The sequence below is a fragment of the Haemaphysalis longicornis genome, unplaced genomic scaffold (assembly GCF_048455015.1).
Source record: "Haemaphysalis longicornis isolate Haplotype H1 unplaced genomic scaffold, Haemaphysalis longicornis Haplotype H1 scaffold_5, whole genome shotgun sequence".
Taxonomy (NCBI): Eukaryota; Metazoa; Arthropoda; class Arachnida; order Ixodida; family Ixodidae; genus Haemaphysalis; species Haemaphysalis longicornis.
In genome coordinates this window covers 99,880,679-99,906,985 of record NW_027526385.1, presented here as the reverse complement: position 1 = coordinate 99,906,985, position 26,307 = coordinate 99,880,679, and the positions used below count along the sequence as shown (strand labels likewise).

Below are 26,307 nucleotides of genomic sequence, written 5' to 3'. Positions count from 1 at the left end.
GGTGATCCAGCGAGCCGCCGTCCAGGTTGGCAAGAAGCCGGTAAGTGGCTTGGTCTGGTCCCGGGGCGCTATTTTTATTGCATTCGAACAAAGCTGCTTCCATTTCGTAAAGTTGAAAGTCCTTATCCAAGTCACTATTTGTCGATCCCGTGTAAGGAGGTGGGTTGAAGTGGCGAGAGGTGTTCAAATATTTAGCCGTGAGTTTTTGGATGAGATCTTGGGGAGATCCGTTGAAGGAGCTTAGGGTCCGGGTCATATTGCGTTGGGTCTCACTCTTGCTTGAGAGCGGGTCAATGAGGTGCCTAAGGAAATACCACGTTTTTCGAGTGGTAAGGGTACCCTGGAGGCTGTCACATAATTAAAGCCAATTCTCTTTGCATAGGGAAATGGCGTATTCAGTGGCTTCTTTATTAAGCGCTGCAATTCTGAGCCGGAGCTTGCGGTTCCGTCTTTGCCGTTTCCATCGCTTTGTGAGGCTCCTACGGGCCTCCCAGAGGTGGAGAAGTTTAGCATTCACGCTGGGGGTCTGGAAGGAAGTGATTATGGATTTTGTGTTTACCCTGACTGTTTCAATAATGTCATCGATCCAGTCGGATAGAGGTTGGTTAGGGTCTATAGGGCGAGAGGAATTGGCCTTGCGGAACGCATCCCAGTTAGTGAGACGGGCGACTCCTGTCTTTACGTTGTAATCGAGATTACGAATTGTTAGTTTGATAATATCATGGTCTGATCCAAGGTTCTCGCCAGTGGATGACCATAACACATCCAGGGTGCCCAGTAATAAAGTCAGGTCTGGGGAAGTGTCTCTGGCTGTGCTGGTTCCCATTCGTGTTGTTGAGCCGGGATGGTTTAGAAGCAGGAGGTGAAAATCATCAATCGCTTGCGCCAGAAGAGTGCCTCGTTTCGTTTTGTAAGGATAACCCCATTGAGGATGAGCAGCGTTAAAATCCCCAAGAATAAGGAGCGGTTTCGTTCCAGCTATATTAATAGCGTCACGAATTGTTGATAAAATGTCGGGAACCTTCTGGGTTGGGCGGCAATAGATATTGAGGATGTAAAGGCTTAGCTTGTTCTTAGGAGATGGAGATAGGAGCTCGGTGAGGATGTGATTGCATCCCCTCTGTGGGGTGACATGATTAACAGCAGATATAGTGCTACGAATAAGCGTGAGCGTTGAGTAGTTGTCTGAGGAACCGTAGGCGATGTATCCAGGGAGTTTCATATGACTGTTCGTTTCCTGCAGGGCAATGACCGCTGGTTTCGAATCAAGGGTGGTGAGGAATTGAGTAAGGGATGCAGCTTTTTGTTTGATGCCTCTGCAATTCCATTGGAGGATCGTCGTAGAAGTTGAATTAAGTTGCTTCCGGTTCATCAGGTAACGAGGCAGAGATGGTGTTGTCTGTGTTTCGGGCGTATGGGACGGCACGGGTGTGGTTCCTTAAGGAGCCTTTTGAAGCTCTGTCTTGTCGGATGGGGCCGAGGTCATTGCTGTGGTCGAGGGAAGTGGGTGAAGTGTTCACAGAGATTGCTTCCTGCCTGAATGTGTGATACTCCGTGCGGAGGGACTGAATATCTTGTTGTAGTTTCTGGTTTTCTTGCCGAATATTCTGGAGGTCTTGGTTTATGGAAGCAAGCTGCTTAGCTAGGTTAGTAAACATTTCTTCGATCTGCGGTGGGGGCGACGGCGGCTGGGTCTGTTTCTGCGGCGTCTAATTAGGCAGTTCGGGTGTCTGAGCGGGGGGGTTAGGTTTTTTGCGTTTTTCGCCGGCTGTAGATTGGTTGTGCTCTAGTGCATCGAGACGAGCATTGAGTGATGCTATTAGAGCATTTTGTTGTTCCAGAATCCGGGTAAGATGCTTACATTCCATGCAGGGAGTTGTATTCTGGGACTGTTGTGGGGGCGGGGGCGGAAGGGAATTAGTTTGAGCTGCCGGAGAGACCCTTTGGGCCCAGCTTACTTGTTTTGGCTGGATGTCGGGTGACAACTGTGGATCCTGCGGATCCTGGGACTGCGTTGGTGGTTTGCTTCGAGAATGGCTGCGTTTTCTTGACGAAGGAGTCATTGAACGGTCCCGTCCACGCCCACGAACCGGTATGGAGACCCGGGATGTTTCGGGAGTGCTTGCCCGGGCTTGTCTGAGCCGCCTTTGCCGGAGAATAAACGGTTCGACATAACGCTTTGAGCAGCCTGGTGCTCCCGAAAGGTGGGAACCACCGCAGAGGTCGCAGGTGGGCGAGCACGTGTGGTTTAGTTGAGGTTGCTTGATCCCACATTCATGGCAGACCGGAGTGGTAGGGTTCGGGCAAGCCGTGGACCTGTGACCTACGGTATGACATGTAGCACACACGGGAACGGTTTTCTTGTAGATTGAGCATGGATATTCTGCGCCGTAAAGTCGGACTGTGTAAGGTACCTTGGGTCCCGCGAAAGTCAGAACTACTGTAGATGACGTGCCAAGTCTTCTAGCTGTGTACACTTCATCCGTAGTCTGATCAATGTTGTTGACAATGTCTGCTTCAGACAGTCTAGCTGGGACACCACTGATGACGCCTTTAACAGAGTCGTCGGGTGCCAGGCCGTAAAGTTGGACGGGGTACTGCTTGTTATGAAGTGTTACGTATTGGACTTGACCCAGAGCTCGTGCGGCCTCGGAGGATGGAGTACTGACAGTGGCCGTGTTTTGTGTTACATCAACTCTGAGGCGCAGATTTGCTTGACGCCACGTGACCTTGATGGCGTTCAATAGCGCCAGGGACAGCTCAGCGTACTCAATGTTGCCGAGCGCCAGCCCGCCCTGGGGACGCAATACTAGTTTAAAGTCGTCCCTCGGCAGGGGCTTAGGCCTGAGGAATGGTTTACTTGCGGGCGGCAAGGCTTGCTTGGCTTGTTGTGGAGTCGTGGTTGTGGCAGTGTTGGCCGCGGCGGCACTGCGCTGTCGGCGACGTTGGGCTCGCGAGACTACTTCAACGAAGTCTTGATGGTGATCTTGATTTACGGCACAGTGATCTTCTGTGATAATCGAATCCATTTCGGTGTCTGCTGAGGGGTTGGATAATGGCTGCTGGTCTTGATTTGCAGTCGAGTGACCTTCTTGTATGACATCAGCATCCATATCTGCATCCGAGGAGGTCTTGTTTGAAGGCCCAGTGGCGGCACTCGAAGTGCTCGAGGTGTCTTGCATGACGGGTTCCTTGGCTGCGCCTAGCGCTCGGCGACAGGCATGGTGCGGGAGTCGTGAACAAAAGTAAATCACGATGCGACGCTGAGAGGAGCATCTCTTGCCCGCGGCCCTGTCCTGCGTGCGTCGGCGTCCGCGTCCGCGGAGCTGCGTCTCTCCTCCGCTCACCCCCTCTGCCCTCTCCGATAGCGAACACTCTCTCTCTCAACATCTGCGGGCGCGTGGCGCAGCGCACTTTCACTCCGCCGGTGGGCGGCGCTGCGTGCTGTGCGCATGTGCAGTACTCTCTCTCCCGCGATCTCCTCTCCTTCGGGTGCGCTGCGCATATACGCGGAGTGCCGCACTCCGGCCGGTCTCTCAGTCGACGATCGTCCGCGCTACGCTTGCTTTCTCTCTCTCTCTCTGTCTCGCATTACCCGATTATTGCTCACACAATTCGAGTAATCGACCCAACGGAAACGCACAATGGAACCCCATTCAGCGTCGCATCACACCAGGGTTCCCGCGAGGGGAGGTGGGCGTAATTTTTTGCTTCGCCCCTCTCATCATCATTCACTTCGTGGAGATGGCGGAATTTTTTCGAAGGTGCACTTGTACTTACTGCCCAACTCGCTACATTACTTCTACTGCTACTCGTAACGCGTGCCGGAGGGGAGTACTGCTGTGGACGAATTAAAGAGCGTGTACCCGAAAAAGTCCCATCTTATACTCCGCGCGTCATATTTCCCTTTCGTATTGGTAACAGCATAATCTGTTATAAGATTCCGCAATGTAGCACACGGAACGATGGCTGGGGGCCAGGCGGTACGATGACATACTGATTGTACTGCACACATGCGGTATTCGCCGCGAGGCCCACCACTGGAGAGGCCAGCGCTGCGATCGTTTTGACGTCACTTCTAGGATCACCGTTCCTATCTTGCTGCGTAGTTGGCTTGCTGCGCGTGGCACTTCGCTTAGGAAGCGCGTTCTAAAAGTATTTTCGTGTTAATTTCCTTCGTTTGAAGCTAATTCTCAGTGCGTCAAGTGCAGTTCGACCTCATGGGGAGGTTATAACGGTATCAACTCTGGTAGACTATCCGCAAACACCACGAGCGTGGTGGTGTATTACGTATGCGACCGAAGCGTAAGCTGCGGCTTGTTTCCCCGATCAACAATGTGGACTACGACGATCGCCGAGTGAAGTTTCTAGATTTCCCTTGTTTTCAAGAAATGTATAAAGCAGGAAATCGTTGAGCGTTAACTGCTCGCAGAAGCACACGCACCCGCCGTGCCTGCCCGCACGGCCGACGGTGCGGCTCGAACCGACTCAGGTCGCGGCAGCAACAACTTGTCGCCGCTTTTTAAAATCACACAAGTCGTGGAAAAGAAGTTCCACATTGTTGAAAGTAGATGTGTGATTAAAAATTCTGATAGGTAGTGTTATCAGCTGTGGTTTTCAAAGAGATGCTCAAATATTTGCCGCGATTTACGCGACAGGCCGCGGAGGTCGGTCCCGGCAGCGCCGGCCCGTTCACGCACGGTGCGGCGAGCGGCCGAAGGATGGCTATGCTTGCGCGCAAAAATCGGCCGAGGCCGTGCAGGTATTTTGATCGTCGATCGCTTCAACGGAAATCACCACGCTTACAGAGTTCCCAGCGCGGTGAAACGTTCTGTTAGGGACTGTCACTCGCAACTCTAACGGCGATGAAATATCTGCTGCTACGCCAAGCCTAAAGTTCCCAACATCCAATTACGTGCATCTGAAGCCGGCTGCGAGCTGTTTGAGATTAAGGCCCTCCCGTCGCGCACGCGCGTGTTGCGTTTGGGTTCCTATAAATTCTTGGGGGCCACAAACGCTGGGCTCTTCTATTTCTGTCTATATCTATGTATGTATGTATGCATGTATGTATGTATGTATGTATGTATGTATGTATGTATGTATGTATGTATGTATGTATGTATGTATGTATGTATGTATATATATATATACATACATACATACATCCATACATACATACATACATACATACATGCATACATACATACATAGATATAGACAGAAATAGAAGAACCGAGCGTTTGTGGCCCCCAAGAATTTAGAGGAATTTAGAAAAAAAAATTCTTCATCTCTTTCTATGACCCACCACAACCTCCCCTTTGCTTTCGGAGGTTTTCTTGACTGCCAACCCTTATTTTCTGTTCTATATATATATATATATATATATATATCATGTATGGGTTTGTTTGGGTTTGTTTATTTATTGTTTGTTTTTACTGCGGGGCCACGCCCGGCTGTGTTATCTGCGTTTCAAACGAAGCGCATCTTACATTCTTTACTTTCATGCCCCACGGGCTATCACATTCAGATAAGCAGACTGTTTCGCCCTAACGTCACTAGCCCAGAATAATCTTCTGTGATCTACAATGTTCTGGATGTGAATCGATGTTTCCGAAACACTTGCGCCGAAAGATAAAAGCCTGCAGAGCATACGCCGCGGCATTCATTCGACGACACTCGCCTGTGCTAGTCACTTTGTTGACCGCTGCTTCGCCGCCTCTATTCTTTTGAGTTGTTAGGGGAGCACAAGTTCGCTCCAATAAACTTGTTTCTCCTTCAAGACAACTGCGTCGTCAAGACAACTGCTACAAAAGGCACTTTTGCCAGCTCCCAGGACTGCTCCCAAACTCATGGACCCTGTTCCACCCCTGGTTCCCACCATCTTTGTATTAAGGAAAAGGCTTTTGTATCTTTTTCTTTGATATCTTTGACATCTTTGTAGAGTCTTAGAAAATTTTTTTGCAATGTACTTACTCATGGATAAAAATTCACTCAGAGCCATCAATGTATCGCAGTTTGCCATTTAGAAAGTGCTCGTAGCTTATCAAAAATCCGAAGCCACCTTTTTTGTTTCTTTTGCAGAGCATCGTGTTTGGAGTGAAGCTGAGGCTCACACCGCATCACGGATAAATGGCCTACTGGGACCCACAAAGAAGCAGTCGATCCGGGCGCTCTTCGAAGCAATCGTTTGCATGCCCCACAAACTACAGGTACGGCCACAGATGCCAAACCCCGGCCCTTCATTTTCCCGCGTTTGCTTTTATGCATTCCATTAGGGAGGGCTTTCAAAGGGACCATGATGACAAAATACAGCGTCGTCCCATTTGAAAAAACTAGCTCTTGTAGGTCGCACTTACGGGCAGTGAACGCACTTTGGTAAGCCTACTTTTAATGCTGGTCCGTAATACGTCACGCCTTCCCTTATTACGGTACTAAAGCGCAAAATCTGAAATCTTGTAAAAATACTTTGTGCATTTTCTGTTTTAAAACGTATTTCATGGATGGAATGGCGCCGAGTGAGTTACCAAAGGCTAGTTCTTTGAAGCTGAACAGTTGTATTTTACACTTTGATCTCAGCCAAAAGGTCGAGAAGCGATATTAGTCGATCATTGGACACTTCAAGCTATTTGCGTATTCTTGAAGGCATTGTCAAAACGGGAATTTGTAGCAAGATTCTTCAATGGATCGATAACTTCTTGAAGAACAAAAGAGTGTATATGTGCACCAGTCAAGGAGATAGCCAACAGCATGCAGTGGAACAAGGTGTTCCTCAGGGAAGCGTGCTAAGTCCACTGTTGTTTAATGTTGTAATGGCTAAGTTGCCAGGCTTGCTTTCCCCGCAGCTGCATCTACACTAATGACATTTGCATTTGGCGCAGCGGCGCTTGTTACCTGTTGATTCAAGCTGACCTCCAAGTCGGCATTGACAGCATCGAAAAGTTTCTACGTGCGCGATCGAATGGATGTCTCTGCAGCAAAATCAGCCATTCTTGCTTTCACACAAAGGAACCTGCGTGGATTACGGCTCACCATGGACGACCAGCAGATCCGTGGATAAAAAGTTCACAAGTTCCTTGGCGTATACATTTACACACCACTCACACGGTGCCGAAATGGTGATTATTTGCAGGAAAGGACATCACGTGTACGTAGTTCACGTTTTGCGTTACCTCGCAGGCACCCGGTGGGGTTATTAATCTGATTCTATGCTTCGACTGCACGCTGCACTTGTCCGTCTGGCCGTAACATATTTTGTACCTGTTTTTCGTGGTCTGTCAAATCGCCAAGAGCAGCGACTGCAAGCATTGGTTCCAGAGATCTCCGTGTCTGCCTCCGGAGTACCCAGGCCGATGTCGTGAAATATGGCTTTCGCGCAAGCAAGAGAGCCACCAGTGAATGCTTTGCGAGTGCGGGAGGTCCGCCGCCATTACCTGTGCCTGATTACGCAGCATGAAATCACCCTTTGGGTCCCCGCCTTCAAAAGCGTTCAGCGTCACAGGTTAATTCATTAAGGTCATATTTGGTGATATCATGGCTCTGCCCCTTAAGCGGCAACCACATGGAGCGTTGCTCGCGTCTGGCGGCCGTCGGCGTCTCCTAGTGGCAACGTGAAACGGACGATGGAGGGGACCAAATTCAAGAAAATAATGAGCCAATTTGACCAATCAGGCGGTTTTTAGCTAACAAACCTACCTTGCAGACGGTGGTGGAGTTAATTTTGCCCTGCAACGTTTTTCGCGCCCCCGCCAGGATACGCCGACGGCCGCCAGACGCGAGCAAAACGCTGCATGTGGTTGCCGCTTTGGTTTAAAGGCCGCACTTCACTGCGACGTCCGACTGGCGAGTCACATGCAAACGTACGTTCGTTGCGACCGTCGTGTGGCCGGAGACAATGAGAACCCGTCACAATGATGTCACTGTGAAAGCTTCTTACAAATCATCGAGGCGCTAGTATCAGGTCCTAGTATTCTGTGGGGAAAAGCTCTCCGCCGAGGCTGCCGACCCGCGCGCACTCCTCCGACAATACAGAAACCTGGTTGACACATATTTCCAGCGGTACCAACAGTATAGACGAGCTGAATCGTCGCTGCTAAGCCCCCACACCGCTTTACTGAACATATGAAATGCTGTGTATGACGTAATAGCACTATTCATTTTTACTTCAAGTTGATTAGCGTTTTCTTTTCCTGCTCGGAGTTCTCTTACACATATCTAAATCGGCCGGAATGCGCCTAAACACGGAGGCAACCATGAACAGAAAACAGTGGGCGGAGCGACGCCGACGACGCAGCGCACGCACACGTCGGACCATGTGTCTCAAATTCACGCGTACGACTAATCGTGGCAGCCATATTTCCCACCAGTCATGCATTGCGTCCGACGGCGCCATCGTGCATCTGTCTCGCGCTTTAGCGGGATCGATGGAGTTCTGTAAAAATCGAATGCACTTTCCCATAGACCGGTTGGTCGACCTACAAGCTCTGATAAGATCTCTTCACAGGCGGCGTGAGTGTGAAGCCAGGTTTCCATTGTGTCAAAACGGTTACTTGAAAATCGCAAAAAGGAAACGGTTCTAGAGAAGACAATACACGCATCGGTCATGAAGAAGTCACACAATAGTATACCTTTGTCTCATAAACCACGTATCGGAATACATTTACATCGTTAGTAGATGCGCTGTCTTAGTGCGCGAGAAATTGTCGCATGGGTTCGTTCTTAGTTTGCGATTTCGTTCTTTAAAGGTTTGGCGATCCATTGGAGGTGCTTTCAGTGAAGGTTGGACGGACGCACTTTTAGCTTTCCGCTTCTCTCAGCTTTCTTTAGAAAGTTACGGCATTTTGTTATTTGCTGTAGCAAAAATCAAGCAGCCATAAATTTTTAATTAAGAGGTCAATGCAAACATCACTGATGTATTGATGGCTTGCCTAAGATTTGCTGAATGTTTTTTTGCTCAACAATATTGACAACTATAAACCCTACCATCAATATACCGCTGTTCAAGCGAACAAACGTGGCCTCTCAGGCGATTAGAACGCAAAGCACGCTCGCTACAGTGTGCGGAAGGCGTGCGAGAAACGACTATTCGGGGTGCACTCCTCGAAATGGTGAACGGCTTTCTTCAGCGCGGAGTGCGACCTGACTCTTTCCGTGAAGGCCGCGTCATCTTGATCGCAAAACCAGGCGGGGATCCTACGCAGCCCCAGACGTATCGACCAAGTACACTACTGAACACTGACTACAAGATTGCAGCATCCATTTTGGCCAGACATACCAGTACCGTTTTGCCCGATATCATAAGCCACGCGCAAACGTGCAGCGTGCCAGGTCACTCAATTTTCTCGTCCCTGGCATTAACGCGCGATTTGTTCAGTTACGCGACAAAGATTGGCGCTTCTGGGTGCTTCATCTCTCTCGATCAAGCGAAAGCTTTTGACAGAGTGGAACACCGATACTTGCTGGGCGTTTTGCGCCACTATAGCTTTCCGCCAGACTTTGTAGCTAAGCTCGAGCTGTTGTACTCTGACGTGAGCGTTCGAATCTTTGTCAACGGGCTTTTAAGCAGTCCGTTCTCTGTCACCCGTGGGATAAGGCAGGGCTGGCCCTTGTCACCTTTGCTTTTCGTCATTTGTCGTGACCCACTGCTCCGTCGTGTTGATGCAAGCACTGCCATCCGCGGCTTTCTGTTGCCAAGCATGGGCCAAGTTAAAGTGTCCGCGTATGCGGACGACGTGTCCCTGTTCATTCGGGACGAGGATAGCTACCAAGCGTTTATGCGGCTATTTCAGAAGTACGGTGCGCTGTCTGGAGCTCGACTGAACCGGGGAAGAGAGAGAGAGAAAATTAACTTTTATTTGCACCCGTCTAAAATGACGAGGGAGAGGGCATTAGCCTAGACCCCCGTTCACCCCTAACCATCGGCCGGAATCCCTTGGGATTCGGCGGCGGTCCTGGCGGCGGCGGCCACACTGAAACATCAGAACATGCCTTGTTTAACAGTTGTGTAGCGGAAACGTTTTGGACTGTATTAAGCAGGATGTTCGGACTCAAACTTCGAATGAACACTCGTTCAAATGATGTGTTGGTGAATTTTCTGATGTGCGCTGGTGCTTTCGTTTTGTGGAGAAATCGTGGTGCTGCATGTCTTCGAGCCCGGCCGCAACGGGCAATGTACCCACTGCTGTGGCGTGTCCGGTAGATTCTCATGAGCCATTTGCAGCATGAGCTGGCAACTCTAGGGGAAGAAGCCTTCCTTTTGCGTTGGTCTACACGCTTTATAGTGGTCAGGAGCAACATCCTGAGCGTTTCTCTAGTGCCGTACTGAGTTCAGTATATTTTATGAACTGTTTCTTTGAACGCTGGTGAACTTCGTGTGACTTGATTTGTAGTAGCTTGTTGCCCGCCTGAAACATTTCTGTGGAGTGTGTCGCATGACCATGTTACATGAAAATTGATTCGATAATTTTCTGTTCTTAGGGCAGCGCTGTTATCACTACTCGCTGCGCCATGATATGTGGTTATAATAAATTCTCTACCCCCTTACGCGCTTCTGAAGCCGGAGCACGGCATCTGGTGCATCAAGTTGGCGAAATAGAGGGATGAGATCGGTGCTCATGCATTCTTAAAGGGACCATGACGTAAAATCACAACTTTGTTTAATTTGAAAGTACTAGGACTCAGCACTAAGTCTGCTTCATTTGGTCAAGAAAGACTTTATTTAACCGAAAAAAAAACGTCATACGAGCCAGCACTAAAAACATCGTCATCAGTGTCTCAACTGCACGTTAGCATTCAAATGATGCGATCGCATGGAACTTGAGGCCCCACTACAATCTTCCAGCCTTGTTTCTTGTCGGTGGCTTAGTCGGCTGCCGCCAAATTGCACAGAGTTCAGTGACGTCATACAAAAGTTGCCGGAAAGCGACTAGGGAGTCGCCAATGCCTCGCATGATTTCTTTATATATTCCAATTTCGCGAATAAATTGGCGTCAATGTTGGAGTGAACGAAGCGGCCTTTCCAATGAACAAACTCGTGTTCTGTATTCATGGCCCCGTTAACTATCATCTAGGGATCTTCCGTTGATTTTTTAACACGAAAGTGTTTTATTCCAAGATAAACCAAGATTTCACTGACGTCATATTCATCACGGAAATGACGCCAGTACAACGAAACAAGCGGTATGTAAGGGGTTCACTCCTGCACACAGGCTCTTCTTGCGGGGAAGCAGCCTTTAGTACTAGAGAAGGTGTTGTACTAAAGGTTGTTCGTTTTCGGGTTTTATATTTGAAAACGAAAGTGTTTTATGCCGGGATACACCAAGATTTCACTGACGTCATACCTTTTCCGAGGTGACCCGCCAGCAGGACGTCGCTCGCCAACCACACCCACAAGACAGCCGCCGACCCGCAAATAATGCTCAGCTGCAGATTTCACTTTCGTCTTTTACCGATTCCTATGACAGAGGAATCAACCCCAGTTTTTCTTTTCTGCTCACACTGCTTACCGCAGGCCACCGGTCGTGGAAACGTGCTTTACGAACGCCGTCTACGCGTTCCCCATGACCTGCGGAGCTATGTACGTGGGGGAAACGAGCCGTTGCGCCACCGAGAGGCTACGGGAGCATGCCAGGAGCATGAGCAAGGATTGGACCCTGGCCCGGCACAGCGAAACGTGCGAGGTCAGGAAATGCAGGCCTATGCTGGAGAAGGCAAGGATAGTGAGCGTCCACGAGGATTTCTATGAAAGACGGGTGGCCGAGACGAGCCGCATCCATCACCACGTGCGGTGCGGCACTCCATGCGTCAACGTCCTCCAGAACCCAGAGGTCACCAGGAGGCGAGATGAGGAATACGACGACTTGTCCGACCTACTTTCTAGGCTGCGCTTCTAACGCAGTGCGCATGCGAATAAAGTGCGGAGCGGGAAAATCAAACCAGCGCCTGCGCGTGCTGACTTGTTGTGAAAGGTTTACGTAGACCATATTACCAGCTGCTAGCCAAACCGTAGTCTGTGCGTGTGTTATGCTATGAACGAAAAGGGCTTAAAAGCACAAAAAACGCGGACCCATGAAGAAACGAGCAGGATATACCAGTGGTCTGTCCTGCCTTGTCTGTCCTGCTTCTTCCTTCCTGTGTCAGCGTCTTGTTCGCCTTTAGATCCTTTTCACGCATGTCGAACATCAAGCTTTTGCCAGTGCGCTTACCTACGCCATGGCGCACAGTCGTCGTGATTACAACTGCCTTTCCTGACTTCGCGAGGACAGTGGTAGATTTGGGAGATCCGCAAGAGGTGCGGGGGAATGCACACGTCTTAATTTTACCTATGTTTCTTTTTTCATTTTGAAACCTTCAGACAGCGCAACACAGGAAAAACGCGAGACGAAGAAAGCGAACATAGGACGAGCGCTTACTCACAACTAAAGTTTAATCAGAATAGACGAAGAACATATACCCTCCCAGTCATCAGACCACGCATGCGTCTCCTATAATCAGATGGCAACAACCCAAAAACCACAAACAACCATAAAAACCCACAAGTGCAAAACCAAACACCTACACCACAACTGCCACAGGCTGTACAACTCAATGATTACCAAGATACGCAATCTCTTTGTCGTGTAAAGCAACAGATGCCTGACTAACACAATCATCCCCTCTCTGGGTTGAGAAGAGAAGAGATTGAGTATCTTGGTAGTCATTGAGAATACATACGCAATCCACGTCATGTGTTTTAGAGATCGCCGGAAGAACTACTGCAATAAAAGAGTTAGTAGAAATTACAGCTCCTTAAGAACGCCTAAATACTGAAAACATATAGGAGAAAATGTTTTGAAACAGCATGTGCGACGTGTTGCATAACATACATTGTATGAACAGCTTCCACATAAAACAAATTTGAGGACGAATAGCTCTTGGATGTGGTTCTGGGAAAGGAAATTTGCACTAGGGATATTATTCAGCTCCGCAGGGAGCTCACATACAGCCCAGTGCGGGGGAGGGGGAGTAGAGGCTGAATGAAAAGATAAGGCAAAGTGTAAAGGAGATAAAGAAAAAGAGAAGATAAATAGGCGCACATGTCACTTGGAGACAGACACATGTCACCACATCCGGGCAACCTAATTTGAATGTATGAGTTTGAACAGAAAGGAGCAAGTTGTACCCTGTGCAAGGAAGTTGGACCTTTAATAGCGGACAGCTCGATTGAAGGGAATCGGGAGTGTCACGGTAGACGTACGGGTCGTTTACCCTGTGGCGCTGAAAAAAAAGACGCAGGATAATCGCTTCTGAGCGTTGTCCAGTCGAAGATGTGATGAATTACTAATATCATTTACTATTGTTCAAGTGAATTCGAGCTGTACTGTAGCAGAGTTCCAAAAAACAAGAACCAAGTCTTAGTTCTTTCACTGCGTGCGAGACAGCCACACGCACACGGAAACTACGATAGGCGAGGAAGCTGACTGGTGTTGTGCCCCTGCGCCCAGCCCAAAGCACCCGCGGCAGACGTGCCCCAACTTGAAGTCGCCGCAGAGTCGCCTCTCCTTTCCCCTTCGCAACGGCTGGGCCGAATCATGCCTCGGACGAACGGCCCGCGGCCATGGAGGAAAGAAAAGTTTAGGAAGGAGCATCACGTGACTATCGTGAAGCCTAGTCATAAAAAAATGACGCCATATCCACGGAATGAATGATGATAAGTGGGGCGAAGCTCGAGAGGTGGAGATCATCGGTAACCGTAACTCTCCCGTGAAAGTTCGCCCATTACATCATTAAGAAATACGTAAGACTGTGTGCGTACATTGTACAAATCAACTTTTATTTTCGGAGTCAATGCTCCCAGGCCCAGACCTGGTGAAAGACCCCGCGCCATCGAGGACTACCCCGCACCTTCACCACAATTTGTCACGTAGGATGGGACACAACGGTAAAGAAAGAACTTTTATTTAGGGCGAACTTGTGCCCGAACAACACGAGAGGAAACGAGCAAAGGTCCTTGCGTCTCGTTCGATCTCCGAGAACGACTGCGTGCGTTCGTGGCGTGATCTCTTGCGTGATCTCCCCCTCGCAGTGCACGTGCGCTCGCGCCTCCGTTGGCGAACACAGACAAGCTCGCGCTCCCGGCGCCGAGTTTGTGCTGCCGGTTGCAGCCGGTTCTTGCGCGTGCAACGCGGCCCACTTAGCGACATCTCCGACAGCATGCAGCGGTCACGTACCACGAGACACAAGGGATGGACAGACCCATGACTTAAGGAGCTTCGCCCCTAAAATAAAAAGGAAAAACTGATGGGAGACGCCCCACCTCACGTGACAGGCAAGCGGTAGTTCTTTGCGCCTCATGCGGCCGCCCGCCTGCACGCGCTATGGTGCGTCGTTCCGTTCGGTTGCCGGGCCGTCCGGGTATTCGGGTTTCGGCGACGAGTCACCGTCCGGGCGTTGCCCGCAGCGTTGCCTGCAACCCTAAACGCGCAGCGGGCTGATCGTGCAGGCAAAGTGTTCGGACGGGAGACACAAAACATCTTAATTCATTGACCTCTGGCATCCGTCGAAGTTCGCGCCGCAGTCGAAGTGTCGTGTTCGGCCGCCGTGCAAAAATGGAATTGTCAGAGTACGACATCCGTGCCTTACATTTTGTTTCACACAACACACCTCACTTTCTTGGTTCTGGTCATTTTATCTTTTCACCTCCCAGGCGTAATTTAGCGTTTGTTACCCATGTACCTATCGCACAGATTGAGCAGTAATCGGACAACCAGCCCGCGTTCTGCCTACGACACGAGGCGGAAAATGATTGTTCTCCCGCGCCCGCACCCAACATCAGTGGTTCTGCACCTTTTGTTTTCCAATGCACTGAAGGAGACAGCAATGCAAAACAGACGTCGTCACGACAATTGTGGCACGTACAAGGTGCCACCATGCCGGAGCGCCGATAAGGCGAATGTATGCAAATGCGCACGCGAGCAAAACCAAAGCTTTTCGCACCACCTCTCAGCTGACGGGACACTCGTTACAGCGCTATGATGTAAAGGGAAGGTGGCGCGATAACTCCCAGCAAAATTCGAAACGCAATCGTCAAGGTACACCTGGCAAACACCACGCACCCGTAGGCCCCTCCGTGCCTGTGAATGTTTACAGCGGCGCGTTCGAGCAAAGCCGGTCGTGGTTCCAGCGGTAAGCGTCAAATTCGGCTCGCAGCCCGTGAGGGTGCTTCGTAAGAATGCGATCGAAGTCTCGCCTTGCTTTGAACAGCCACAGCGGTAGTACTTCCCCGATACGAAGCTTGGAGCGCTACGCTGGCGAACAATCTTGTACGCCGCCTTCGGCGACGGCGCTCGCCTCCACCTCCACCGGCAGCCAGCGGGAGCCATTAATGCTACTGCGGGCCTGAGCGTGGTGGATTTTCCATAATGCATTGCGCGGGAGGAGCCCGAGGAGAGGAGAATGCGGCGTCGGAGGAGGTTGGCTTGCCAAAGCTGGGCCGCCTGACGTCATGCTCCCTCCTAACATTTTTCTTCCTCCATGCCCGCGGCAGACACGCTGCACCACGCCTGGAAACGGCGCCGCTGAGTCGCCTTCCCTTTCCCGTCGTGGCGGCTTTGGCTGACGCAACCAGTTCGCCCCCATTTGTCGGATCCAAACTTCGGCCATTGAGAGCCCTGATTGGAGCGATTCAAACTTCTCGCGGCTGCGACGGACCCCTGGGTATAAAACAGCCCAGTAGGATCAGCGAGGACGGCACTTTTCGGAGGCGCCGAGTTGTGACGTGCTGTCGCCTTTGTGCGAGCCATGTAACGCTGTTGTTACCCTTGTACATGCTGTATATAAATGTTCCTGCAACTCTTCGTCGTCTCGGGAACTTCATCGCTCTGCTCTGCGCCGCGTCGATAGCGGACTGAGCAAGGCAACGTCGCATCCCGGGTGACTGCGCTCGAATGGCCTGTCGCAACAGTGGTAGCAGTGCTGAGATGGTCCAGTCCCAACAGTGGATGGCAGCTGCGGGATCGACCGGCAACGGCTACTGCCTTGTGTAGAAATTGCTCAATTTTCGCTCGCGGTCCACCAGTCTTCTCTATAGCACAGGTTTTTGTCGTTTAGGGAAGGGCTGTTTTGAAGCTTTATGTGTAGCTTTGATTGTTTCAAGCCTATAGAAAAAGTTCGCGTCGCATCTGACAGATGGCGCCACCAGTCCATGGCGCGCGCGATGCTCGTGGTACCTTGTTCTCGGCGGTTGTACTCGGTCTTTGCAAGAAGTAGCGTCAACATCCCCCTCACGAGGGGCACGATCAAATGCAGAGCATTTCCGGGGGCGCACGACGTTAAGTAGTTTGCGTTACGTTAATGTTGTTGCACTTGTGGCAACTGCTGACGAAAGAGCGCTCGTCAACAGTAATTTCAATGAGTCAAGGATATAAGGCGTGTCTGTAGCCTTCCATTCTGTGTCGGCTTTGTGGCGCAGTGCTTAGGGCGTTGCGCACATTGCGTCCCGCCCGCAGTGTGGAGGGATTGAAACCTGGCGACGGATTGTAATTTTCTTTATATAATAGGGACAACGATGGTGCGGACTACGGGATGGTGCGGACTACGGACGCCAACGCGGGTGACATCGTGAGTTACTGAAATGCTCTGCATTTAAAAGTGTTTTGGAACCAGAGCTAGTGCCGAGGGAGTAAATAAAGCAGCGTAGGGAATTACTTGAGCGTACCTTGCTATAAGCTCGATAGTATAGTAATGGCAAGGAGATTCTAACATGGCCAAGCAGCAAGCGGTGAGTGCAAACGATGGAGGACGTTAAAATGAAGGAACTCGTCGAAATTTGCGAGCAGTTAGGCCTTGACATAGGTCATGCGAAACGGAAGCATGCCATTCTTGAGATCACTCGGAGGGAGAACGTAACAGCTGAGGTCAATGAGGCGAGAGCTGAAATGAAAGAACGCCGTGAGCGCGAAGAGGCAAAAGAGCGCCGTGAGCGCGATGAGGCTAAAGAGCGCCGTGAGCGCGAGGAGGCCGAGGAAAGAGAACTCCGTAACCACTAAAGGCGGAAAGGCTGAAGCGTAGACAAGAAGCCGAAAGGCAGGAACGGAGAGAGCAAGCCGAAAGGCAAGAACAGCTCGAATCGATGAGGCTAGAATAGAGGCTCTGGCGGTGCTCTGCGGCGTCCAGGGTGACCTTTCCAACGGTTCAGGTAAGCGGTTCGAGAATTCAGACCAACTGCCGCCGTTCGTTGTTGAGAGGTCAGGGCCGTAAGACGGAGAGTCCCAGGACAAAGGCGAAGTCAACGCGATCGTATTCTTGGACAGTGAAACGAACCAGAAAAGCGAGAAGGGCGCATAGGAAGTGGGCCGCGCCGAAAGAAAGGTTTCAAAACGCACCAACAGTGCTCGAGTTGGTGCGAGAGCATTGGCATTCACGGGATCGCTAGCGGGGAACCTCTCGCAGAAACTTGGGTCTTCCCCAGCGAGCGAGATGCGGAAGGACGCCGAGCAGCGTAGCCCGAACTACGAGATCGACGGAAAACTCTCGTGGTAGCCTAGTCGCGTCGCCAATGGCTGAAGGGGGTTGCATCAAACCCTTCGGTGGAGAAACCAGGCCGACACAGCCGGGCGAGACCACGGAGCAACGAACTGTACGTCGTCCCTAGCCTCCGATCAGCTGTTGCGCGAAAACAGCAGGTTCGCTTTCGAAGCGCTGCCGGGAAGGAAATCCAGTGAGCTCGTCGCAAACGACGCTATCAGGGAGAATACCGGCATATCGGAGAACAAAGGGGTACCTAAACGAGATAGTAATAACCTGGTGTAGTAATGGCCACGACCTCCCATGAATACGCCAATTTACCCACGTCCCTGAGTCTCCAGTGGCTGCGAAGCAACTGAACACGGTGGCGGACAGACCTGTGACGCAGCAGAGGGTGCTAAGAATCCCTGGAGCCGGACCTGAACGTGGCAACGTTTAACAGGAGAACTTTATCGAGCGAGGCGAGTCCAGAGGTGTTCGATGAATTAGAGGGCATTAAATGGGATGTAATACGGCTTAGTGAGGTTAGGAGGATGGATGAAGCCCTTACGGTGCTGAAAAATGGACACGTCCCATGTTACCGTGGTCTAGCGGACAGAAGAGAACTGGGAGGTGAATTTTTAGTCAATAAAAACATAGCGGGCAATATAGACGAATACTATAGCATTAACGAAAGGGTAGCCGGTCTTGTATTTAGGTTTATTAAGAGGTAAAAACTCAAGGTTGTACAGGGCTACGCACCTGCATCCATCCACGACGACTAGCTAGTTTCTATGAGGATGTGAAATCGGCAATAGATAAGTAAAACACATTATACCTTAGTTATGGGAGACTTCAATGCTAAAGTAGGTAAGAATCAGGCTGGAGACAGAGCAGTTGGTAACTATAGTCTGGGCTGTAGAAATAGAAGGGGAGATCTACTAGCCGAGTTCGCAGAACGGAATATTCTACGCATCTTGAATACCTTTTTCTGCAAACGGTAGAGCCGGAACTGGACGTAGAGGAGCCCGAATGGGGAGCATAAAATGAAATAGACTACATGTTTTGAGACAACCCTGGCGTCGTGAAGGATGTGGAAGTGCTCGGAAGGGTAACGTATAGTGGCCACTGTATGGTAAGATCTCGAATTAGGCTAAATTTCAGGAGGGACCGTAACAAGTTAGTACTAAAGAGTCATACCAATGAGCCAACATTAAGACGGAAAGTTGAAGAATTCAAGGTTCCGCTGCAGAACCGATATTCAGCTCTTACTGAGGAAGAAGAGTTTACGACACAGGAAGCCAGTGACAATCTTACACGCATTATCACGGACTGTGCAGTAGAAGTCGGGGGCACGATGGCTACAGAGGATACTGTTAAACGTTCCCAGGAGACGAAAAATCTAATTAGGAAACGCCAAAGCATGGCCATCTCAATCGCAGTATAGAACTAGCGGAGCTTTTGAAGTTAATCAATAGGCGTAAGACAGCTGACATATACGGAAGTATAATATGGAGAGGATCGAATATGCTGTAAAGAACGGAGGCTGCCTGAAAGCAGTGAAGAGGCGTTCAAACATGGGGAGAAATCCGATGTATGCACTTAAAGACAAGCAAGGCAATGTCATCAGTAATAGGGATAAAATAGTCATAGTAGCCGAGGGGTTGTATAGGGATCTCTACAGTTGCCAGGACATCCAGGATAATGCCGAACGAGAAAGTAGTTCAGATGAGATAGTCATCCCACCAGTAACGTCAGAAGAAGTAAGGAAGGCTTTGAAAGAAATGAAAAGGGCAAACCACCAGCTGAAGATCAGATAACAGCAGAGCTCTTGAAGGATGGCGTGCAAATTGTACTAGTAAAACTGACAAACCTGTACACGCAATGACTAATGACCGCGAGTGTTCCAGAATCTTGGAAGAACATGAACATTATCCTAACCCAAAAGAAAAGTGACATGAAGGACTTGAAAAATTGCAGGGCGATCAGCTTACTGTCAGTCGTCTACAAGGTACTTACCAAGGCAATCGCTAACAGAATTTCTGCCACCTTAGATTTCAGTTAACCTAAAAAACAAGCAGGGTTTCGTAAAGGCTATTCAACAATGGACCATATTCACACGATCAATCAGGTGATAGAGAAGTGCGCTGAGTGTTCTGAACCCTTATATATAGCCTTTAGATATTATGAGGAAGCATTTGACTCGGTCAAAATCTCAGCAGTCATTCAAGCATTACGGAACCAGGGTGTAGACAAGCATTACGTAAAAATACTAGATGATGTTTACAATATGTTCCCAGCTACCATCATCCTCCATAAGGAGGTCAGAAAAATACCTATAAGGAAGGACGTCAGACAAGGATACACAATCCATCCAATATGTTATTCACAGATGTCTACAAGAAGTATTCAGAACATTAGAGGGGGAACAGGTGGGAGTAAGGGTTAATGGAGAATACCTCAGTAACCTCAGATTTACTGATGACGTTGCCTTGCTAAGAAACCCGGGAGACGAATTGCAAAGCATGCTTTTCGCACTGGACAAACTGAGTAGAACCGTAGGCCTGAAAATTAATATGCAGAAAACCAAAGTACTGATCAAAAACCTCGGCACAGCACAGCGATTTGTGATAGGTGGTGAGGCAGTAGAAATGGTAAGGTAATATATCTACTTAGGCCAAGTCGTGACCCTGGATCCCACCCATGAGGCAGAGATAATAAGAATGATAAGAATGGGGTGGAGTGCATTCGGTAGGCATTCTCACATAATGATAGACAGCCTACCATTGTCCCTGAACAAGGAAGTGTATGGCAGCTGCATCTCACCGGTACTCACCTACGGGGCAGCAACTTGGAGGCTCACTAAGAGGGTTCAACTTAAATTGAAGACGACTCAGCTAGCAATGGAACGGAAGATAATAGGTGTAACATTAAGGGGCAAGAAGAGAGCGGAGTGGATCAGGGAACAAGCGCGTGTTAAGGACATATTACTAGAAATTAAGAAGAAGAAATGGACGTGGGCAGGGCATGTAATGCGAAGGCAAGATAACCGTTGGTCATTAAGGGTAACACAGTGGGTCCCTAGAGAAGGCAAGCGTGGCAGAGCGGGGCAGAAAGTTAGATGGGCACATGAGATCAGGAAGTTTGCGGAAATAAATTGGTCGCAGTTAGCACAGGACCGGGGTAATTGGAGAGTAATGGGAGAGGCCTTTGCCCTGCAGTGGGCGTAGATAGGCTGGTGGTGATGATGATAATTATGAAACGAGATATCGTACTAGCTGAGACGTCCGAGAAAGTGCCGTAGGAGTGCACTAATCGCGATCATGTCATCATGTGTCCGCCTCGGTTTCAGCGATCTCGGCGGAATGCACAAAACAGGAGGCCTCGGAGACTGCTTCCAACCAGAGCGCGCACAGTGCCCGAGATAACGAGGTTTCGCGGGAGAGTGTGAACAGTAAGGCTAGCCAGACGAAGCCGCACGGGCTCACGGAAACAGAAGGTGTTCCTTCGGGTGCGAGGTTTAACTCGGGTGATGTGGTGGGAAAGCCTGCGAGCGGGACGCGAAAGACGAGCGAGCAACGAATACCGAGCGGCGAGTTGACCGAAAGATCTGGCGGTAGCTTAGACGAGCCTCCAGCGGCCGAAGTGGGGTACGTCATCTTCATCGCCGGGGAAACCCAGCTGGCCGCGCCGTGCAAGGCGAAGTCGACTATGCCCCCAGTCCTCGACAGGTGGCATGCAATCAATGTAGTACAAGCTCTAACTTTAGCCCGCATTTCAACCCAGTGAGCGGAGCGAAGGCACTCAGTGTGGAAGCGAAGGTTGAGAGTCCTCTGCGTTCGGAAAAACGCGATTGGGAGGCATGCGTGCCTGCCGCTATGTTCACTTTGAAGTCAGCTCCACTCGAGATTAGGGGCGTCAACCCTGCGAAGCCTGCATAAAACCGGGGAAAGAGAAGGTGGTTTAAATCACGAAACGTGCCTGGCGTGAAGAGCTAGTTGTAACGCTGCGTTCGTTTTCCCGTTCGGAACAGTCTGTCCCGTCAGGTTGAACTTCGGTCTCAAAAACGCACCGTATTGCTTCAGCAAACTAATGGATCACGTGTTTCGTGGCCTGTCTGAGTACGCGCTCCCTTAACTCGACGATGCCGCCATCTTTTCTAGCTCATAGTAGGAGCACATAGAGCGCTTACGAGTCATGCTGAGCAGGCTCAAAGAAGCAGACGTTAGAATCAAACCGTCGAAGTGTCACATAGGATACGCCGAAGTGACGTATCTAGCGCATGTGGTGGTAGCGCAGCCGACGAAGACCGTCAGAAATCAAAGTAGACGCAGTCGTGAACTATCGTCGACCAACGACTAAGTCAGAGATAAGCGCTTTTTGGGGGCTTTTCTGGATATTAGCAGCATTGTGTGAGATTACTCCACACTTGCCTATCCTTTAACTGACGCTGTTAGAAAGACGGAGGCAGTAAAGATGAAATGGGACACAAAGATGGAGGACGCATTTCAAACGCTGATACGAGCTTCGAGCGAGGAGCCAGTTCTAGCGGGGCCTGACTTTTTAAAGGGTTTCGTGATTCAGGGCGAAGCGAGCGATCGTGGCATGCTGTGTTACGCCAAGAGGATGAGAACGGCCGGGAACGACCAGTTTTGTACTCGCGCACTATACGGCTTCGACGACAATCGCTTTTGACCTGCAGCCGAGGAGATACCGGTACAGTCAGCGCACACTTCGCTGCCGCACATAGCTGCCGCACCATCGGCGTCGTCTTCTGCCACGAGAGTCGTCCCCCTGGACTCCACCGCCAGCGCGGATACAGAGACAGTATCCACAGTCGACGTCGTCACGGACTCCAACCGGCCACAGCACTCATCCGTTTATATGACGCCATACAAGGAGTGCGGGGAGTTCTCCGTGACCGTTCATCTTGCCCAACCCGGTCGATTACTACCCCACCATCGAGCATCATGTTCGTCACGACGCTGACACACTGCCCTGCCCCAGTGCAGTCGCAGCATAACTGGCACGAGACGCACATCGCGCTTCCGAACGCCAACCCCAACGAACTCACGCCGCCTGTTCGGGTGCAGTCAACACTGCACACGTATTCTCGAGGGCGTGAAAATGACAGCCGTGACGACTACATCCCGCCCCTCCTGTATCCAGCGCAAAATCTAGAAGTCCCCACACAATCAAACGCCGGCAACACCGCCCCGACGTCTGCTCTTCAAAAAACGCCCCGAGAGCACCCCTTCACCCCAATGCCATGCAGGATGACGAGACAAAGCCCGGCAAACGGGCTTTCTCTCATCGAGCATTATAACTCAGCGATGTCGCCGCCAGTGGAGCCCGCTTCTGAAACTCGGCGCCGACGTCGCCCGCAACGTCGTAAGCACACGTCAAGAAAGCGAGTTTCCTCGCTGGCATTTCTGCGACGCACACGACGAGCCTTCGGCGGCGTCTTGACGTACAGCAATGTGGGGCACCCGGGCCACGACTAGTGCTAGCTGTTCGCGCTCACAGACTTGAGCCTTCAGCATCTACATTTTGGCTTCAGCATCTCGGCCGAGCTCCCGTGATCCTAGGCGTCGTACCGAAGTTTCACTTCAATCCTGCGCAACGAGGCAGCACCCGAACCAGTGGTGAAAACGTCATTGTCAAAGGTGTAGTCCCTGCTCGGACCGGGGTCCAAGTGCCAGTGTTCCCGCCTCACACATCTCCTCGATACCATGGCGGCGGCTCGCGCCTCCTTTCCTTCAGGACTTCTAACCCGGGCAGAAACTCGCCCCCTGCTCGAGCCCCAGCCAAGGCCCCCCGAGGCGTGTCTATTCCCCGGACGCTCTCACTGGACTCACCAGGGCTGCTCATTGTTTTAACTCGAATGCGGACAAATCTGTAAATGGGCTGCACTGTACCTACCTGTACATAGTTTTAGTTAGTCGCAATGCATGTTCTGCATCTCTAATTTTAACGCGCCGCGTGCTAGGGGGAGCCCTGTCGCGGCACCATCGCCATAGTCATCATCAGCACCACAGTCATCATAAGCGAAACTGCCACTGCAGCGTCAGCTTTGGCACGCGCCTCAGAGGGAGATGAAATGCGAGCGATGAGAGAGAGAGGGAGAGAGAGAGAGAGAGAGAACTTTAATGAGGAAAAATAAAGTGTGGGTTGGCTTCCTAGTCCGGGAGTCCATGGGCAGTCCTGGCTCTGTCCGCTCGGTCAACCAAGCTCATCTGGTCGTCGAGGCTCGAGCTGGACAACATGCTCTCCCACTGGTCACGGGAAGGGTTGGGAATGGGGGGAAGGTCGGGGTTTCGGTCGCACTCCCAGACGACGTGGTGGAGTGTGCCTGAATTGCCGCAAACAGCACACTCCGGGGGAGTATTGTGTGGGGAATAGATGATTTAGTCGTACTGGATTTGGGAACGTGTTTGTTTGAATTCGTCTTAATGTGTTTTCCTGCATTTTAGAAACACTGCGTTGGGTGGGGGAAATGTCCTTCTACCTAATCTATAATATTGGGTTACTTCCTGGAAGGTCTCAATCGGCGTTTGACTGTGCTCCTCCCCTGAGCCCCGGTTGGTAAGAGCGCGGGCCAATGCATGGGCTGTGTCTTTTCCCGGGAGATCGGAGTGGGCAGGGGTCCAGACAATTCTGACCGTGCGAGAGGGAGGGGTTTTGCTCAGGAGGCGCAGTGCTATTAAAGAAACTACTCCAGCCACGTAGCTTCTGCATGCCGCTTGACAATCGGCGATTATTGTAATCGCGGTGGTTTCTGTTATGGCCAAGGCAATCGCCACTTCTTCCGCTTCCTGGATAAAACCGATTTTGATTGTGAGACTGCGTGGTTGATCCCTTGAGGTGACCACTGCAACCGCTGCTCCTCGGTAACGCTGGTATGGGGCGGCATCGGTGTACACTGCTGTGGAGTCTTTAGAATGCCGCTCGCTGAGGGCCGCTGCTCTGGCTTTTCTCCTCCCCTCATGATGGTCTGGGTGCATGTTTTTTGGGAGGTCGGCGACGTAGAAATTCTTTCTGATTAATGGTGGAAGCGGCTGTGGTAGCTGTTTCTCCTGAGCCTGCCATTTATACCGAGCCAACAGCAGTCGCCCCGCAGAGGACAAGCCTAATGGCAGTTTGTGGCTTACGAGGTGGGCCTCGATAAGTTCTTCGGCCGTGTTGTGAAGGCCGAGACTGAGCAGGCGGCCCGTGGAGGTACTCATGGGTAATACCAAAGCTTGGTTGTAGGCTTTTCGGATGACTATGTTTACTTTTTCGAGTTCTGCCTTGGATATGACTGTGTAAGGGGTTGCGTACGTTATCCGCGAGATGACAAATGCTTGCACGAGTCGTATTGTGTCCTGCTCCTTCATGCCGCGCTGTCTGTTGTAGATTCAGCGAATCATGTGCGTTACTTGTTCTGCTGAGTGCTTAAGGTGGTTCACCAGGATAGTGTTCTTGGTATCCGCTTGGATTATTTGCCCAAGAAGTTTGAGGTGTTTGCAGAGGTTTATAGCATGGCCGTCCTGTTTGATCTAAATGTCATTGGAGTCCTTGGCGGTGCCTTTTTCCTGACTAGTAGTAGCTCTGATTTTTGCGGGGCGCAGGAAACGCCGCATTTCTGGGCATATTGGTTAACTATGTCGGCTGCCTGTTTAAGGCTGTGTTGAACGCCACCCAGTGAATTAGAGCCAGTCCAAATTGTTATGTCATCTGCGTAAAAAGCGTGTTTTATACCGGGAACCTCGTTGAGTCGCCTTGGAAGATCGAGTAGTTCTAGGTTAAAAAGTAGGGGGGATAACACTGAACCCTGAGGGGTCCCCCTGTCTCCGAGGTGGATAGGGGCTGAGGCCAACTCTGAGCACTACCACGCGGTTTTAGACGAAGTCCGCGATGTAGTCGTAAGTTTGTTGTCCACATCCAGTTCCGGCTAGGCACTGTAGGACTGCAGTATGTGCCACGTTATCGAATGCCCCCTTGAGGTCCAGGGCGAGGATGGCTCTTGGGGAGTGGCGGGAGGCTGGAACCAGGATGCCTTCCTTAAGCTGGATCAGCACGTCTTGTGTTCCAAGGTGCTTGCGGAATCCGTACATAGTGTTTGGCATCTGACCTGTGTGGTCCAAGTGTTTTTGAAGCCTCAAGAGTATGATGCGTTCTACAATTTTGCCCACACACAAAGTTAGAGATATCGGCCTCAAGTTGTCGATGTGAGGAGATTTGCCCGGTTTAGGGATCATCCAGACTGCCGCTGTTTTCCAGGCGATAGGGAGTTTGCAAGAGCGTCAACAGGAGTTAAAATGGTCTGTGAGGCTTTGCATGGCTATGTCGTCGAGGTTTGCCAGGGGTTCATATGTGATTTTATCTTGTCCAGGTGTGCTGGCTCGCGTGCTTTCGGCGATGGCTGCTGGAACCTCGTGTTGTTGGATGTCCCGGTCGAGCAAGGGATTGGGGGTCCCAGTGTATGGTAAAGATGGAGATCCTTTCCCGGCCTTGAGGTACTTGGTTGTAAGATCTCGAATGAGGTCTTCCGTCGTGCTTTGGTAAGAATGGAGAGTTTTAGTCAAGGTGCGGGTGCTTTCACCCTTGCTTTTCAGCGGGTCAATAAGGTATCGAAGCAACCGCCATGTCTTCCGGGTGGACAGTGTTCCCCGAATACCGGCACACATTGTCAACCAGTTTTCTTAGCATAGCGAATTTGCGTATTCCGCCGCTTCCTTGTTAAGTTGTGCTATACGCAGCTTGAGTTTTCTGTTATGTCGCTGCCTTTTCCACCTACGCGTAAGGCTGTGTCGTGCTTCCCAAATATGTAACAGCTTGGAGTCGATG

At 50.7% G+C, this 26,307-nt stretch overlaps 1 protein-coding gene across 3 annotated transcripts in view; it reads left to right on the top strand.

Moving 5' to 3' along the window:
- The window catches only part of LOC144138627 (uncharacterized), a 220,077-nt gene extending 208,147 nt beyond the window's left edge, over positions 1-11,930 (top strand). For 2 of the 3 annotated variants that reach the window (XM_077671015.1, XM_077671016.1), the window contains exons 2-3: positions 6,082-6,209; positions 11,507-11,930. In XM_077671015.1, coding sequence (XP_077527141.1) covers positions 6,130-6,209; positions 11,507-11,888 — 462 coding nt within the window. In that variant the 5' untranslated portion in view covers positions 6,082-6,129 and the 3' untranslated portion in view covers positions 11,889-11,930. Of the gene's footprint in view, positions 1-6,076; positions 6,210-11,506 lie in introns of those variants that run through there. The other variant, XM_077671014.1, reaches the window with a different exon arrangement.
- The last annotated feature ends 14,377 nt before the right edge of the window (positions 11,931-26,307 follow it).